The sequence below is a fragment of the Centroberyx affinis genome, unplaced genomic scaffold (genome assembly GCF_046629955.1).
Source record: "Centroberyx affinis isolate AG114_WGS23_722 - 3 ecotype Tasmania unplaced genomic scaffold, CSIRO-AGI_Caff_v1 ptg004140l_1, whole genome shotgun sequence".
Lineage (NCBI taxonomy): Eukaryota > Metazoa > Chordata > Actinopteri > Beryciformes > Berycidae > Centroberyx > Centroberyx affinis.
In genome coordinates this window covers 293-17,244 of record NW_027281909.1, presented here as the reverse complement: position 1 = coordinate 17,244, position 16,952 = coordinate 293, and the positions used below count along the sequence as shown (strand labels likewise).

At 41.0% G+C, this 16,952-nt stretch overlaps 1 protein-coding gene across 1 annotated transcript; it reads right to left on the bottom strand.

Annotated features, from left to right (window-relative positions):
• Positions 1-1,770: 1,770 nt before the first annotated feature.
• On the bottom strand, positions 1,771-15,404 carry pex6 (peroxisomal biogenesis factor 6; the record flags this gene model as incomplete). Its single annotated transcript, XM_071542636.1, is given in 11 exon segments — positions 1,771-2,086; positions 5,132-5,271; positions 6,556-6,602; positions 6,604-6,634; positions 8,148-8,264; positions 10,401-10,509; positions 11,373-11,434; positions 12,295-12,500; positions 13,409-13,526; positions 14,476-14,552; positions 15,218-15,404. Coding segments are annotated over 11 exon segments (1,231 nt in total), but the record flags the coding sequence as incomplete, so codon positions are not given.
• Positions 15,405-16,952: the final 1,548 nt, after the last annotated feature.

The window sequence follows — 16,952 nt, the reverse complement described above, 5'->3', positions numbered from 1 at the left end:
AGATGTTGGAGGGAGGGGGGTGGGGTGTGTTTTGCTGTTTAGCCCCGCCTCTCTTGGTAGATCTGCACTGTCTAACTGTAAACTGCATGTACTAATAGCATTTAATAGCACAGTATGAGTGGTGGAGTTACACTGAAGTAGATGTAGACAGCAAAGACCTGTACAGGTAACCAAGGACTGATAGAATGTCCCAATATTTATGAGTAATATAAATGATTTCTGATCATGGTTGATGCATAATTAAATGAATATTATAGTTTTCAGTACTTGCAATACTTCCTGCCCATCTCTACTCATGTAACTGATATTCTGTGTTCCTTGGTGGGTGCAGAGAGAAGGCAGCAGCACAGCCAGGTGCAGACTGGGTTGGTCCGGCTCTGTTCATCTCATTCACACAACACTGTGCTTTAATCCATCGACCCGCAGACGTTTTCAGCCACATGGCCTTCATCAGGGTGGTTCCATGGTGGGTCTGACAGTCAGATCTAATTCACCAGCTAAAGTGGAAAGACCCATCTTTTTTTTTCTGTGTTCTGGGATCGGTTTTTCAAGAAGTAATATTGGCTGTTGTGAACTGTATAGCGATCCTCCATAAAGAGTCAGGACATGCCGGCAGTGAGTGCAGGCTGGCAGCCGGGTGGATCAGATGAAAAATGAAAACCTACTGAAGTAACATATAACGACAGTATATACTGAGCCGGTATGTTTTACACTGATTATTATATAATCTAGTAATAGTAGTACTGGTATAAGGTAGTAGGAATGCAGTAATAGTAGAATTGGTGTAGGGCAATAGAAATCTAGTAATAGTAGTAGTAACGGTATAAGGCAGTAGTAATGTAGAACAAGTAGTAATGGTATTTGGTAGTAGTAATGTAGTACTAGTAGTAATGGTATTAGTAGTAATCTAGTACAAGTAGTAATGGTATTAGTAGTAATCTAGTACAAGTAGTAATGGTATTTGGTAGTAGTAATGCAGTACTACTAGTAATGGTATTAGTAATAATGTAGTAGCCTACTAGTATTAATGGTATAAGGCAGGAGTAATGTAGTACTAGCAGTATTGGTATTTGGTAGTAGTAATGTAGTACTAGTACTAATGGTATTTGGTAGTAATAATGTAGTACTAGTAGTAATGGTATAATCTAGTAAGCAACTGTATATCAGTGATCAGTAGAAGTAATAATCTAGTGATGGTAATGGTATAAAGTAGCAGTAATGTAGTACTAGTAATGGTAAATGGTAGTAGTAATGTAGTACTAGTAATGGTAAATGGTAGTAGTAATGAGGTACTAGTAATGGTATAAGGGAGTAGTAATGTAGTACTAGTAATGGTTTAAGGTAGTAGTAACATAGTACTAGTAATGGTATAAGGGAGTAGTAACGTAGTACTAGTAATGGTAAATGGTAGTAGTAATGTAGTACTAGTAATGGTATAAGGTAGGAGTAATGTAGTACTAGTAATGGTATAAGGGAGTAGTAATGTAGTACTAGTAATGATGAATGGTAGTAGTAATGTAGTACTACTAATGGTATATGGTAGTAGTAATGCAGTAATTGTGTAAAAAACAAAATAAGAAAAAAACGTTCCTGCCGTGAGTTTAGTGGAAAGCAGCAGAAACCTCGTTAAGACGAACCGAGACGACTAACGAGCTTCGGCTGCAGGAAGCAACTCTCCCCCTGATTGGCTGAATTTAACTCGTTAGCGGGTGATGCAGCTGGGAGAACAGAATCACAGCATGTTTGTCTTCATCAGTGAGCATTCCTGCTGTATTTATTGACAGATTTTACAGTTTACAAATTGAACTTCACTCATTAAAACTCCTTCACAATGTTTACATAATTTACATTTTGCAGTTTTACAATATTTTACAATATTTTACAATCATAACGATCATTTTCAGAGGTGATTGGCAGTTTAAATTAGACAGCTGGAGCGTTGGGGTTTCTTACTTTGCAGTGAGTTTCTGCTGAATGTGTTTGTATCTGAGCAGCTCTTGGTCTGAAACCGACGGCTTGAAGCTTTCTAACGCTGCGGAGAAATCCTCAGCGGAGAGCAGGAGAGGAGAATCCTCTGAGTCCAGACCTGAGGGAGCGAGGAGGGAGGGAGCGAGGAGGGAGGGAGGAAGGAAGGAAGGAAGGGAGGAAGGGACAGAGGAAGGAAGAGTGTGAATGGAGAGGCTGAGACAGGAGCCACTGCTGCACTTTATGGCAGTTTTAGTGCTGGGTGATTATTCAATATTATCGTTCATCTTCATCTCATATGGTGATGATCTGGTGATTTTGAGAAATCATGACACACAATCCTGCTGTCTGAACTGATGAGAACAAGCAGATTTTATTTAAAAACTCTGACAAAATGAGGAATGGTGGGAATATTATTTGAAACTTTCAGTTTTGTTTGACATCACAATATTACCATTCAGTTCAATGGGATGAACATATTTTGATTATTTAATGTGACTTTGCCGACGTGAGCCATATTGTGATATATATCTTGATATTGAAAAAAAAATCCTTATGATCATTGTGATACTGATTTCAAGCGTACTGCCCAGCACTAATCAGATTATCATGTCATTTGCTAAACAGAGTGACTGTGCAATATATATGGGCAGAAATATGTGTCACTAGAAACTGAAATTGAATTATTTATATTTGAATTGCTCAACTTGAATAATTGCATTAAAAAACTGAATTTGAATCACATAATTTGAATTTGTATTGTTGCAAGAACTGAATTTGAATTGTGAAAACTGAATACAGTTTCAGAGCAAATTAATTAAATTTCATAATATTACATTCAGTTTTAAGTTTATTGGAATTCAGTTTCAAACTAATAAATTCAATTTCAAATTATGTGATTCAAATTCAGTTTTTTAATGCAATTATTCAAGTTGAGCAATTCAAATATAAATAATTCAGTTTCAGTTTCTAGTGACATATTTCTATACAGTATCACTGCTGTCGGGTGAAAACGTTGGGTGTTTTCAAACTGCCAACTTTTCTCTAACGAGCTCGTTTCTATCTGCTTTCTTCTTTCTTGACCACGATGCTTTAGAGTTTCATCAGACTGAGGCTGGACTGAGTCTTTCAACTGAAGCTAAAACATGAAAATCACCAAAACTGAAGTTAGTTTTCACATGACAGCGGTGATGTTTTTCTAAATAATTTCATTTTCAGTGCTTATCAAAGAACTCTAATGTGTGAACACACAGCGTTTCCTCAGTTTGAATCAGATGAAGCGGTGTGCAGTCCAGGGATTCTCCTGTGGTGAAACACTGCAGCGGTCAATACAGATATTTAAGTTATTATATCGTGATTTTGCCATTTTCTGATTCATGTGTGTTAGAGGACTTGAAGAGTTTTCTGTCTTAGTAAAGCAGCACCTTACATGAAGGGATTTAGATCGTTTCTACATTTCCACTACAAATTTGATAATGCTTTCATTTTTGTGAAATGATGAATTATGAGAGATTTTTTTTGCACTGTAGTAAAGAAAATGCTTTGAAGGTTATTTTGTGAACGAGTTGATGTCCTGTGTGTGTCCTGCTCCTCACATCTGCTCCAATACACACAAACAGAATCAGTAAATCTGTGAAACAACACAAGAAATATGAAAACATGCTGTGACAGAGGCAGAAGTTTTAATATCTGATTTCAGCCTCTTACCAGTCAGTCCTAAACATTCAACAGGACAATAAATACTAATACTTACAGTACTAACAATACTAATACTACTTTACTAATTCTCATTGGTATGAGCTGATGCACGGCGGTCAAACTGGTTTTGGAAATTGGAAACTTGAATACTGTATACACAGTCTGTCCTGGATACTGAAATAGCATCATACATCCATCATACATCCATCATACATCCATCATACATCCATCTACTGGATACTGTCTACAGGCTGAGTGATGTCACAGTCAGTATTAATGAGCTTCATCAGGTTCCCTGGCAGCAGCACTGGGCGTTTTCACACTCAGGCCGATGACTTGAGTGTGAACCTGAGATGTTTCGGTGTTTTTCACCCTCACAGGTTTGTTTTCACACACATGAAAACTCTTCTGAACCACAGTGTGTCTGCAAAATGTATACCGCTCTACTTCACCAACGACACTTTTTGTAAACATGGAAGAAATTAGATTAGGGAACACATTAACTATTAATAAGTTGCTTATTAACATATATATTACTAGTGTTTTGGTTCATTATTAGTCATTACAATCCACTTATTAGCACATTATTCTGCACTTTTGTATTCTACAAGTATACCCTGTAAACTCTGGGTTTTCCCTCCTAATTAGTGCTTATAGCAGTCAGTAAGGAAGTTGGTGCACATGAACTGGGCTTTTAGTCTGCTTTGCTCAGTATGGGCCCTCTGCTGTAACCTAAACTGCTGTGTGAGCAGAGGTGTAAAGTAACTAAGTACATTTACTCGAATACTGTACTTATGTACAATTTTGAGGTACTTGTACTTTACTTGAGTATTACCATTTTATGCTACTTTATACTTCTACTCCACTACATTTCAGAGGGAAATATTGTACTTTTCACTCCGCTACATTTATCTGATAACTTAAGTTACTAGTTACTTTGCAGATTCAGATTATGAATACAATACAATATAATCAACTAATAAATTGTGATGTATTATTATAGATTACTATAAGCTACCCAGCAGTATATAAAGTAGTGGGAATCAGCCCCACCTTTCCCAGCTGCAACATTAAAGTGATGCTTACACATTAATGCATCATTCTGCATAATGAGTACTTTTACTTTTGTTACTTTAAGTACATTTTGATGCTAATACTTTTGTGCTTTTACTTAAGTAACATTTTGAATGCAGGACTTTTACTTGTAACAGAGTATTTTTATACTGTGGTATTTCTACTTTTACTGAAGTAAAAGATCTGAGTACTTCTTCCACCACTGTGTGTGAGTGTAAGTGAAGGCTTTTCTGGACCGCACCCGAGTTTGAAAACAGCTTTCAGTCTTGGGTCTAGAAAAAACCCTTCAAACAAACTCGGTGTGAAAACGGCCTTAACGAATGCGTCATAACAGCTGCTAATCCAACTTGGATTTATGTTAAAAACCAGGTTTTAGGTGTTACTGTCCTCTTACCATCAGCGATGAGTGAGATCTTCCTCTTGATGGCGGTTGTCATGGCGTCAGAACAGAGGGCGTAAAGGTCAGCGCCCGTCATGTGGGCGGGGCAACGCTCCACCACCTCCTCCAGATTCACCCCAGGGTCCAGCTGGAACCTGGACACCGAGGATCAAGTCAAGTCAAACTTCATTTGGAAACCGTTCTTCAGACACAAGGAAACTAAATGAGCTTTATATGAAAACAATAAAAGCAAATTCCATATAAAAGTAGTGCAACCATCAAAATATATATCACAGAGAAAATATACATCCTCACAAAGAAACGTTTTTAGCCTGAGAAGAGGTTAGTGTTGGGTTGAGGAGAAACCATAAAACACTTTGACAGTGTTTAAAAACAGCTATTGGTGATGGACATTCAATTCCTGGCTCCATTTAGTAGTTTTGTATTTTTGTTGTGTTTCTCTTCTTGGTGGATAACCGGCCAATCGTAGACGAGGTGACGTCACGAGTTTGACAATAACACAGCCTTTACTGATGTTGGATGGAATTGAACTGACAGATATAAAGTGTAACAACAAGCATATTCGCCAAACTTTTCAAAGAAAGAATAAAACTGTTCCTAGAGGCAAGTTTTTCTGGAGGTCTCAAATTGAGAACATAAACTGGAGAAGGGCTTGGCTCTTACCTTATAAGTATTGTATTTCAAACAAGGCTAAGGAAGTACATTTCAAAATTTTACATAAGATATACCCTGCTAATTGTCTTATTGCTAAGTTTAGACACTGATATTTCTTGTACCTTCTGCAAACATAATATAGAAACAATTTCTCACCTATTTTTTGATTGTGAAATATCCCGAAAATTTTGGACAGATCTAGAGTCTGACTTTGTTGAAGCTGCTAACTCTGTTACTATGATAATCCAGATGATGGTGCTCTTGAATATCTGATTAATTTCATTAACCTATATGCAAAGTTTTTTATTCACAAACAAAAGTTTTCTAAATCACTACCTAAGATCTCACCCTTTCTCCTAGAACTGAATTCTCTACTTACATCACTCAGTTTATTAAACAACAAAAAAGTAATAAGCTAATGAAACATTATGAAACTTTTTTCCCTGAAACCTCTGACTAAATATGTTTATTTGTGTATATGTGTACTCCTGTTTTTATTTTTATGCATTTGTCTTTTAAAAAAAACAAAACAGTGGAGTTTGATATGAGAAAATGTTTCAGGATGTAAAACCTCAGCGGTAAACGTCAGGTTTTGGTGTCAGTCCCTCAGGATCAAAGAGCGAGGGCTTCTTTCTAGAGCCGCCATTTTGTCACCAAGAGAAGTTCAACAATCATACAGAGAGAGATCCATCAGAGAAGAGGAGAGAGACCAGTTTCTCCACCACAGGAGCAGGAGAGAGACCAGTTTCAGGCGTTCTACTTACTTTCTGAGGATGGCCTTGAGAACCTGCAGCTGAGAGCCTCGGTCCTCCGTTGATACCGACGTAGACCAGCTTATCAAACCTGATGAAGACAGGAGGAGATTTAGACCTTCTGAGGTTTAGACCCAGTCCAACATCTCAGATATCACTGGTCTGATTTTGATGAAACTTGGAGATGATGCATTTTGGCTCTGTGTTCTGACGTAAAAAATTATACCGATTAGCCTGATGGAGGCGCTATAATTAAAGGTCAAAATATAAAACTTTGAAAGGCGATAAGACGATGTATCTTGTTACTAATTATATATACATATCCTTTATTTAACCAGGTAAAAGTCTTAAAATCTCTTTTTCAAGAGTGACCTGGCCAAGAGAGCAGCATAAGAGCAGTTTATCTTTTATTTTCTTAACTACCCATCTTTTATTGGTGTCTTATTCAATTAACTTTTTTTTTTTTTTGGGGGGGGGGTTGATTGGTTGTTTTGGTGTGTGTTAGTCTCTAAATCCATTTCTAACATCCTACGTTTTGTCAATCACTTATAAAGCACTTTGAATTGCATGTGATTTGTTTGAAAGGTGCCATATAAATAAAGTTTGATTGATTGATAAACATTGTTACAACAAATAGACACAAACAATACAAACAGACAAATACAACTGTCACACTGCAAACGAGAGAACACAGTATCCAGTTAATATGCAATACAAGGTCAAGGACAAAAATCCAGTTATGATGCATAAACAGGTCAACATCACATTGACCAAGAGCACTATTTTCTCGATCCTTTAAAATTGACTTAAATTCCCCCACAGTGATCAGCTCTGACAGTTTCAGGTCCTTCTGTACATTATTCCAGGAAGAAGGGGCAGCGTGTTTAAAAGCTTTTTTGCCGAATTCTGTTCTAACTCTGGGGACCAACATTAATTAATTACAACAACTAATTGGCCCAAGGGCTGCCTGCATCATCTGCATATTGTACATGGAAACTGGACAGTGTGTCCAGTGGCCTTGGGCTGCACAATTAATTTGAAAAAATATCTTAATCACAATATTTGTGGCAATTTCCAAATCAGTAGAGGCTGTGAACTGCACATTAACTGGTGGAGGAAATCTTTCTTATTTCAAATATTCTAAAACATTAAGAAATATGGGTAACACTTTACAATAAGGGTACATTAATTAAGGGTTAGTTAATGCTAATTAAGCATTAACTAACCCTTAATTAAAAGTGAACTAATGTGTCTGGTAATCATTTACTAATGGTGTTCATGTGAACTAAGGTATTAATTTATGCATTATTTAATACTCATCTTTATAAACTATTAAATAATGTATAAATTAATACCTTAGTTAACATGAACACCATTAGTAAATTACACATAAGTTAACTGTTAATTAAGGGTTAGTTAATGCTTATTAAGCATTAACTAACCCTTAACTTAGTGACCCTTATTGTAAAGTGTTACCGAAATATGTAGAGAAATGATGTAGAGAAAGTTGTGTCCACATGGGTTGCAATTCATATTACGATCTTAATTAATATGGAATGGTAATATTCAGACAGAAAAACGAATCTAAATCTGTGACCTCTGACCTGCCGGGCCGGAGCAGCGATTGGTCCAGCAGGTCCGGACGGTTTGTCGCTCCGATCACAAAAACCCCGACGGACGAGTGAAGACCGTCGAGCTCGGCCACCAGCTGAGAGACCACCCTGCAACCCAGAGACACCTCACTGAGCCCGAGGGAGACCGGGGCCTCGCAGCAGAACGGACGGACAGGATACAGCAAAGAACAACATGACATATGGAGGTACATGAGGTACGGAGCTACTGGAGGAATTAAAGGTCCGTATCCTCCAGAGTTTTATTTTGTGCCGTTCAAAGCTGTGTGTGTGGTGTCATGAACCAAAACACTCTCAATCCATTTCTCCACGTTCATCTTCCAGCCTCTCTCTGAGCCTTACCAAGAACAGGCCGTTTCTGTCTCCGTGTCTTTCATGTCAGGCAGTTTTAACATCACACATCTCTTCATAGACAGTGGAGTGTTATATATATTTGTATACTTTGATTGTTGCATTTCAACTTATGTTCTCAACACTTTCAAATTGCTGGATGCATTATAGCTTTAAAGCTCCACATGGTGTAAAGCAGGACTCCTCTTCCTCTGTGGTGATAAAGGAGTTGGATGGTCTACCTAAACATGGTGAAAGTATCAAAGCTAAATCCACACAATCCATATTAGTGCAGCGAGCCTCTAAACGAGCCGTTTGGACTTCCGTAACTTTGTGACATCACAAAGGTTCGCTCATTATCATTTTTGTAAGAAATAATAGACTAACAAAGTGTTTTTTCAAAGCGGTTGAGCGGTTGTCGTTGTTTATTAACCGGAGAGTTTTCCCTACCTGTAGCCGCCGGGCCGCGGCGTCTCACGTTTCACTCTGGAAACGGTTAGCCGATCGGAACGGAGGGGTCGTTAATATTAATGAGCCTGTTCTTCTGTTACACCTGTTGAACCTATTTCACCCTGTCAGCAGTTATAACCCATAACTTATAACTTATATCTAACTGTGCAATACCAATTTTTTTGTGCAATAATTCAACTGCAATAATTCAACTGTGCAATACTTATTAATTATTTAATTATTTACACTGGTGTATGTATATATTGGAGTATGATGCATATTGTACAGAATTCTTATTTCTCTTATTTCTATATTATTATTATTATTTTTATTCTCATTGTTATATATTGTAGTATAATGCACATATTTTACATATTTCTTACTTTCGTATTTCTATTTTTCTTATAATTTCTTATAATTTCTCTACGCTTGTATATATTCACTTCTACAATGTGAGCAGCTGCAATGTAACCAATTTCCCCTCGGGGATCAATAAAGTATTTCTGATTCTGATTCTGATTCTGTTAACAGTGAAAAATGGGCAGAGTAGCCTAATTGTTGCACCCGGGCTCCTTGTATCATCAAATACATTCTACATCGTACGGTATATGGCTCGTATATGATGTAGTAGGGTGTATGATATGGTCTGTAAAGGGGAGCGTATCTATGTTCCCAGGGTCCTAAGTTCCCCAGTTCAATATTCTGTAAACACACATTAACCCTCCTATTGTGTTTGGGTCAAACTTGACCCGTTTCAAGTTAAAATATTTCATAAATATTATCCAGGTTTTTTTATTGGAACAAGGCTTCAAAACAGCTATACAAACACAACAAAACCAATGGTTATTATTTTATTTGATTTTGAACCTAACTCTAACCGTAACCCTAGACCTGGGGAACAAAGGAATGACTCCCTGTAAAGCCCTTTGCATGTGATAAAGTGCTGTATAAATAAAGCTGACTTGACTCTCTTATGGCAGTGCCGCCATGCTTGATATTTACGCAGCTTCACACCGTCGAAAACCGCAGAGAAACATCGAGCTGAGAAACCAGACGTCTGAAAACTCTTCCCCACACAGGAGGAAAGGTCCACAGACTGTCAACACTCTTCTCACTCACTTTTCTTACGAGAAGCTCCTGGCAGTAAACGCTTGAACTCAAACTCTGGGTGTGTCACGTCTTTACTAAGAAATACTCGTACAAAACGATTCTAATTCTTTACGGAGGCATATATGTAGAAATTTCACCAGAACCTCTTGTTCAGGAGGCAGAATAAATCTACAAAATAATCCTCGGTGGTGTTTTACTGAGCCGGTTGGCGATGGCCTGGTCAGACCTCTACGTATGTTCCAGGCCATTTCCTGTTTATTATGGGCTGTAATGACTGCAGGTAGGTTTGTTTGTTTGTTTGTTTGTTTGTTTGCTTGTTGGCAGGGAAGGCCTCACCTGTCCATCACCCCGCCGGAGTCTCCACTGCGCCCCCTGCTGGGCGCCAGAGAGTCCAGTTCGTCGAAGAAGACAACGCACGGAGCCGCCGACTTCGCTCTGGAGAACACTGAACACAAGACCACATCAAGACCACATCAAGACCACATCAAGACCACACCAGACCACACCAAGACCACACCAAGACCACACCAAGACCACATCAAGACCACATCAAGACCACACCAAGACCACATCAAGACCACATGAGCCTGTCAGCTGCTTCACACCGCGGGCTGCTGGGGCCTGAAGGGATCTGAAGGGTTTATTGATCCCTCTTAAGGCAATAATACAGTGATTCCCAACTCCAGTGTCTAATACAGACCGATTCAAACCTGAGACACCAGGCAATGCTAGATTAAAAAACAAGAGGTTCCTATTGGCTGTTCTAAAGTCTAGATTATAGATTGGTTCTTGTCCATCAGGCTCCTGGACTTTGGATCGACCTGCCTGAGGAGATCAGGAGGATAAATCTGCAGCATGTTTTAAATCTCTTTTTAAAACTCATTTTATAGACTTACTTTAATGTAATAATTTTTTATTCATTGCTTTTGACCTCCCAGTTATGGTTATGTTTCTGCTTACTTTATATTTCTTATGTTATACATTTCTTTTGCTGTCAATTTGTTTCTGTTTTGTTTTTTATTTTGCTTTGTAAAATGCTTTGTAACTGTGCTTAGAAAAGTGCTATAGAAAGAAAGATTATTATTACTAGTATTATAAGATAACATAAGATAAGATATCACTCTTAACTTACTACTCTTAACACCATCTTTACTGGACAAAGACATAGGCCAAGTTATATAATATAGTATAGTATAGTATAATAGGAAGGTATGCAGAATGGAGAGTATGTGCCATGTTTACATGATAGATAATATGTTTAATGTATAGATGATAGATCATGTGTAATAATGTATGAGTGATACAGACCTTCTCTCACATTCTCCTCACTCTGACCCACGTACATGTTGATGAGCTCTGGACCTTTAACACTGCAGGACAGACACAAACACAACAGATGTCTGAAATTAATAAAAAACTACTCATTTTTCTAAATAGAATGAAGACTTAGACAAAAAAGATCTACTGTATAAGGGAGTGAGCAAGTTTTAAACACACATCTGATTCTATACATGAAAACGTATTGAAAAAAGGAAGGTTGACATTTCCATGAACAATGTATATTACTTAATTTGGCTGGTAAAAATCATTCTTGGCAGGTATATTTTTTTTTAGTTTACCAGACGATGGAAGATGAGCCAAAAACGTAAGTGTGTATCTCTCTCTCTCTCTCACACACACACACACACACACACACACACACACACACACACACACACACACACAGAACACAGTGCATTTCACCTAACTAGGTGAAATGTCCTCTTTCACCTCACATTTTTGGCTCATCTTCCATGGTGGGTGGATGTACCATTTTATTACTAAACTGGTAAATCCCTCAGTATCTGCTCTATGGAGTCGACCCTCCTCCACCAGCTCTCATCCTGGCTCTGTGCTGCCCCCTGCTGGCAGCCACAGACACATTTTTATTAATAAGGCCCATGACTTTTCCTGTTCCATGACTTTTTCATGAATTTTCTGTGACTTTTCCTTTCTACTAACGAAGACAGCTCTCTCCCACCTCACCCTGAGGAGGGAAGGAAGGCCTCTAAATATCCCGGTTAATTGGAGAGGTAAAGAATATGTAATCAGAATGTCATCAGTTATGGTTTTAGGCCTCTGTATCTCTGACCTTCTCCTACAGCCCAGAGAAGACCGGGCTGTATACAAGATGTGGAAAGGTCATCAGACATGACAAAGGAGGTCCTACCAAAGGTGATGGAGGTCCTACCTGAGGAAGGTCATGGAGCACTCAGTAGCCACAGCCTTGGCCAGCAGGGTTTTTCCGGTGCCAGGCGGTCCGTACAACAGGACTCCGGTCCGGTTCAGACCCAGAGACAGGAGCTCCGGACGCTGCAGAGGAAGCTGGACCGTGTCCAGGATCTCCTTCTTCACCTGCTGGAGGCCGCCAACGTCCTGCCAACTCACATTAGGGATCTGCACACACACACACACACACACACACACACACACACAACACACACACACACACACACACACACACACAAAACTTTTTAAAACAAACAGTTTGATCACAAAGAGTTTCACAGAGACCAGACAATTAAAAACAGGAGAAGAAGAAGCAGCATGTTAGTCCTTCACTGATCAGATGCTTTTCAAAACTTGAGCTGCTTATCAAAGCCTGGAAAGACCTGCAGTGAAAGAGAAAACTTCTAGTCCACACACCAACATCTGCCATCTGGTGGACACTTTCTTTGATCCACAACACCTCACACAGGGAATGAAACCCCAAACCCTGTCTGTCTGTTTAGTGCCTTGCTCTAGCCGTCAAACAGGGAACTGAACCCCCGACCTGAGTGTGTTCAGCAGATCAGAGTCTGTTCACCACAGACAGTTCAAATTCATTTATTTGGTGCAGGACTGATGTTTCAACTCAACTTTGTCCACATCACAGTCAAACTATCATTTGACTGTTTTTATTATTTACTTATTATTTACTATTATTTACATTTTTTTATGATTTACCTTTTTATACTTTTCTGTTTTCTTGATTTCTGGTATTTAGACATGGAGTCAATGACTTTTTAGGTTTCTCTATTTGTGATGTGATACAGATTTGGCTTTTTATGATTCCATTATTTTCTTGTTGTCACCTTCTCTATCATTGATTATTCTTTGTGTGACTAGTTACTGATAAAGATTTCATTTGATTATCACTGTAGTGATTGTTTGACATACTGATGATTTTTGACAATTTATTTACTTTTTTAATATCGGGTTAGGATTAGTTAGGTTTTTGACTTTCATTAAAAAATGTTAAATTCCTCAAATTGGCCGTTCTGCCCGGATAATTTTCCCCGTCAGTTCAGGACTGGGTGTGTCACCTTGGGGGCTCCGATGGCCTGGGACTGGGCGTCCTGCAGGGTCTCCAGGGCCGAGCTGAAGTCCTGGTTCAGGATCATCACTCCACTGGAACACAGATCCTCCTCCTGCTGGCCCACACTGCACACAAACCAGGACTCAGTTTGTTTTGTCAGAACAAGGTAAAGAGAGCCTGAGCATGCGCCTGCTGCACTAACAGTTTGGAAGACAAACAAAGTAAAGAGTTAAAGCTGCACTAGGCAAGTTTTTTTTAGATTCTCCCTGTTTTTCCAAATTAAATTCTGCTGTCAGTTTGTTCACTGGTGGGAAATCCTCTCCACACAGGAAGAGACCGATCCAGACTGAAGAGGGAAATGACCCCACCCCACACACACACACACACACACACACACACACACACACACACACAGACACACACCCTGATAAGAAGACATCCCACTACTATAATTGGAGAGCGGTTTGTGTGTTTGTGTGTCCCGAGAGGAGAGGAGGAGAGGAGACAAGGAGAGGAGAGGAGAGGAGGAGAGGAGACAAGGAGAAGAGAGGAGAGGGGAGGAGGAGAGGAGGAGAAGAGGAGAGGAAAGGAGAGGAGAGGAGAGGAGAGGAGAGGAGAGGAGAGGAGAGGAGAGGAGAGGAGGAGAAGAGACAAGGAGAGGAGAGGAAAGGAGAGGAGAGGAGAGGAGAGGAGAGGAGAGGAGAGGAGGAGAGGAGAGGAGAGGAGAGGAGAGGAGAGGAGAGGAGAGGAGAGGAGGAGGTTATAAATTCTAGTTTAGTTTACTGATGTCACTCTACAGGATTTCTGAGTAATCAAGTCCTCAACATTCAAACAGTTGCCTCTCTCTTCAACTCAGGGCCGACAAAGTGCAAAATTAACTAGTGCAGCTTTAAAAAGAGATAATAGAGTTGAAAAGGGTTTTTTTCAAAACACACAATTAGTAAAAACACACAAACATACAACCTCAACTTTGGAATTCAACCATAACAGTCTGTAAAAGTGTCTCATCTGGTCAACCAAAGACTTCAGTTCCCTACTGTCCTTTAAGGACCATGGTCTGGTTTTATGTCTCACCAGGTCTGGACCAGCCTCCTGCAGGCCGCTCTGCCTGCTTCAACCAGGAGGGCACTGAGATCCCCCAACACAAAACCCTGAGGAGGAGGAGGAGGAGGAAGGGGAGGGAGAGGAGGAGGAGAGGGAGGAGAGGGAGGAGGGAGAGGGGGAGGGGGAGGAGGAGGGGGAGGGGGAGGAGGAGGAGGAGGAAGGGGAGGGAGAGGAGGAGGAGAGGGAGGAGAGGGAGGAGGGAGAGGGGGAGGGGGAGGGGGAGGGGGAGGGGGAGAAGGAGAAGGAGAAAGAGAAGGAGGAGGAGGAGGGGGGGGGAAGAGGAGGGGGGGGGGGAGGAGGAGAAGAAGGGAGGAGGAGGGGGAAGGGGAGGAGTAGGAGGAAGATGAGGAAGAAGGGGAGGGGGAGAGGAGGAGGAGCAGGGGGAGGGGGAGGAGGAGGAGGGGGAGGAGGAAGAGGAGGAGGAAGAGGAGGAAGAGGAGGAGAGGGAAAATTTAAATCACAATTGCAATATTCTGTTAAATAATTGCAATTCAGTTCAGTTCAGCTCTACTTTCCATCCACTGAGAACAGCTGTGATATTGAGTCATAATTGACAGCGACATGATGAATTTTTCTGGAATTGTTTTTTTACTGTTTATTTCCTATTAACTGCACAGCCTACTTCAGGGGAACGGGAACAACCGCTTCAGCTTCACAGTACTTAAGAACACTTCAGATGAGACTCGATGAGGCCGTTGCCGTGGTGACGTACCGCGGTGAGCTTGGCGAGCCGGTCCAGGTCCACGTCCCGGCCCAGGCTCAGGTCCCCGCTGAGGCCGAGCAGCACGGCCCGGCGCTGCTCCTCCCCCGGACGCTCCAGCTCCACCTGGTGGACGAACGCCGCCGCCACGCCCGCAGGAAGCTCCCGAGGCCGGAGGACCGTCGCCACCACCGCCACACTGCAGCCAGGGCACAGTGCACACGCTCACTACAGCACACTACAGGACTCACTACAGCACACTACAGGACTCACTTCATCACACTACAGGACTCACTACATCACACTACAGGACTCACTTAATCACACTACAGGACTCACGACATCACACTACAGGACTCACTTCATCACACTACAGGACTCACTACAGCACACTACAGGACTCACTTCATCACACTACAGGACTCACTACATCACACTACAGGACTCACTACAGCACACTACAGGACTCACTTCATCACACTACAGGACTCACTACATCACACTACAGGACTCACTTCATCACACTACAGGACTCACTACATCACACTACAGGACTCACTACAGCACACTACAGGACTCACTTCATCACACTACAGGACTCACTACATCACACTACAGGACTCACTACATCACACTACAGGACTCACTACATCACACTACAGCACACTACAGGACTCACTACAGCACACTACAGGACTCACTACAGCACACTACAGGACTCACTACATCACACTACAGGACTCACTACAGCACACTACAGGACTCACTACAGCACACTGAAGGACTCACTTCATCACACTACAGGACTCACTACATCACACTACAGGACTCACTTCATCACACTACAGGACTCACTACATCACACTACAGGACTCACTACATCACACTGAAGGACTCACTTAATCACACTACAGGACTCACTACAGCACACTACAGGACTCACTACATCACACTACAGGACTCACTACAGCACACTACAGGACTCACTACATCACACTACAGGACTCACTACATCACACTACAGGACTCACTACATCACACTACAGGACTCACTATATCACTACAGGACTCACTACATCACACTGAAGGACTCACTACAGCACACTACAGGACTCACTACAGCACACTGAAGGACTCACTTCATCACACTACAGGACTCACTTAATCACACTACAGGACTCACTACAGCACACTACAGGACTCACTACATCACACTACAGGACTCACTTAATCACACTACAGGACTCACGACATCACACTACAGGACTCACTTCATCACACTACAGGACTCACTACAGCACACTACAGGACTCACTTCATCACACTACAGGACTCACTACATCACACTACAGGACTCACTACATCACACTACAGGACTCACTACATCACACTACAGCACACTACAGGACTCACTACAGCACACTACAGGACTCACTACAGCACACTGAAGGACTCACTTCATCACACTACAGGACTCACTACATCACACTGAAGGACTCACTACAGCACACTACAGGACTCACTACATCACACTACAGGACTCACTACATCACACTACAGGACTCACTACATCACACTACAGGACTCACTTCATCACACTACAGGACTCACGACATCACACTACAGGACTCACTACAGCACACTACAGGACTCACTACAGCACACTACAGGACTCACTACAGCTGCTCTTTCACTAGTTAACACTCCTTCAACCAACGACTCAGTCAAATGAGCTTCTGATTGCTAT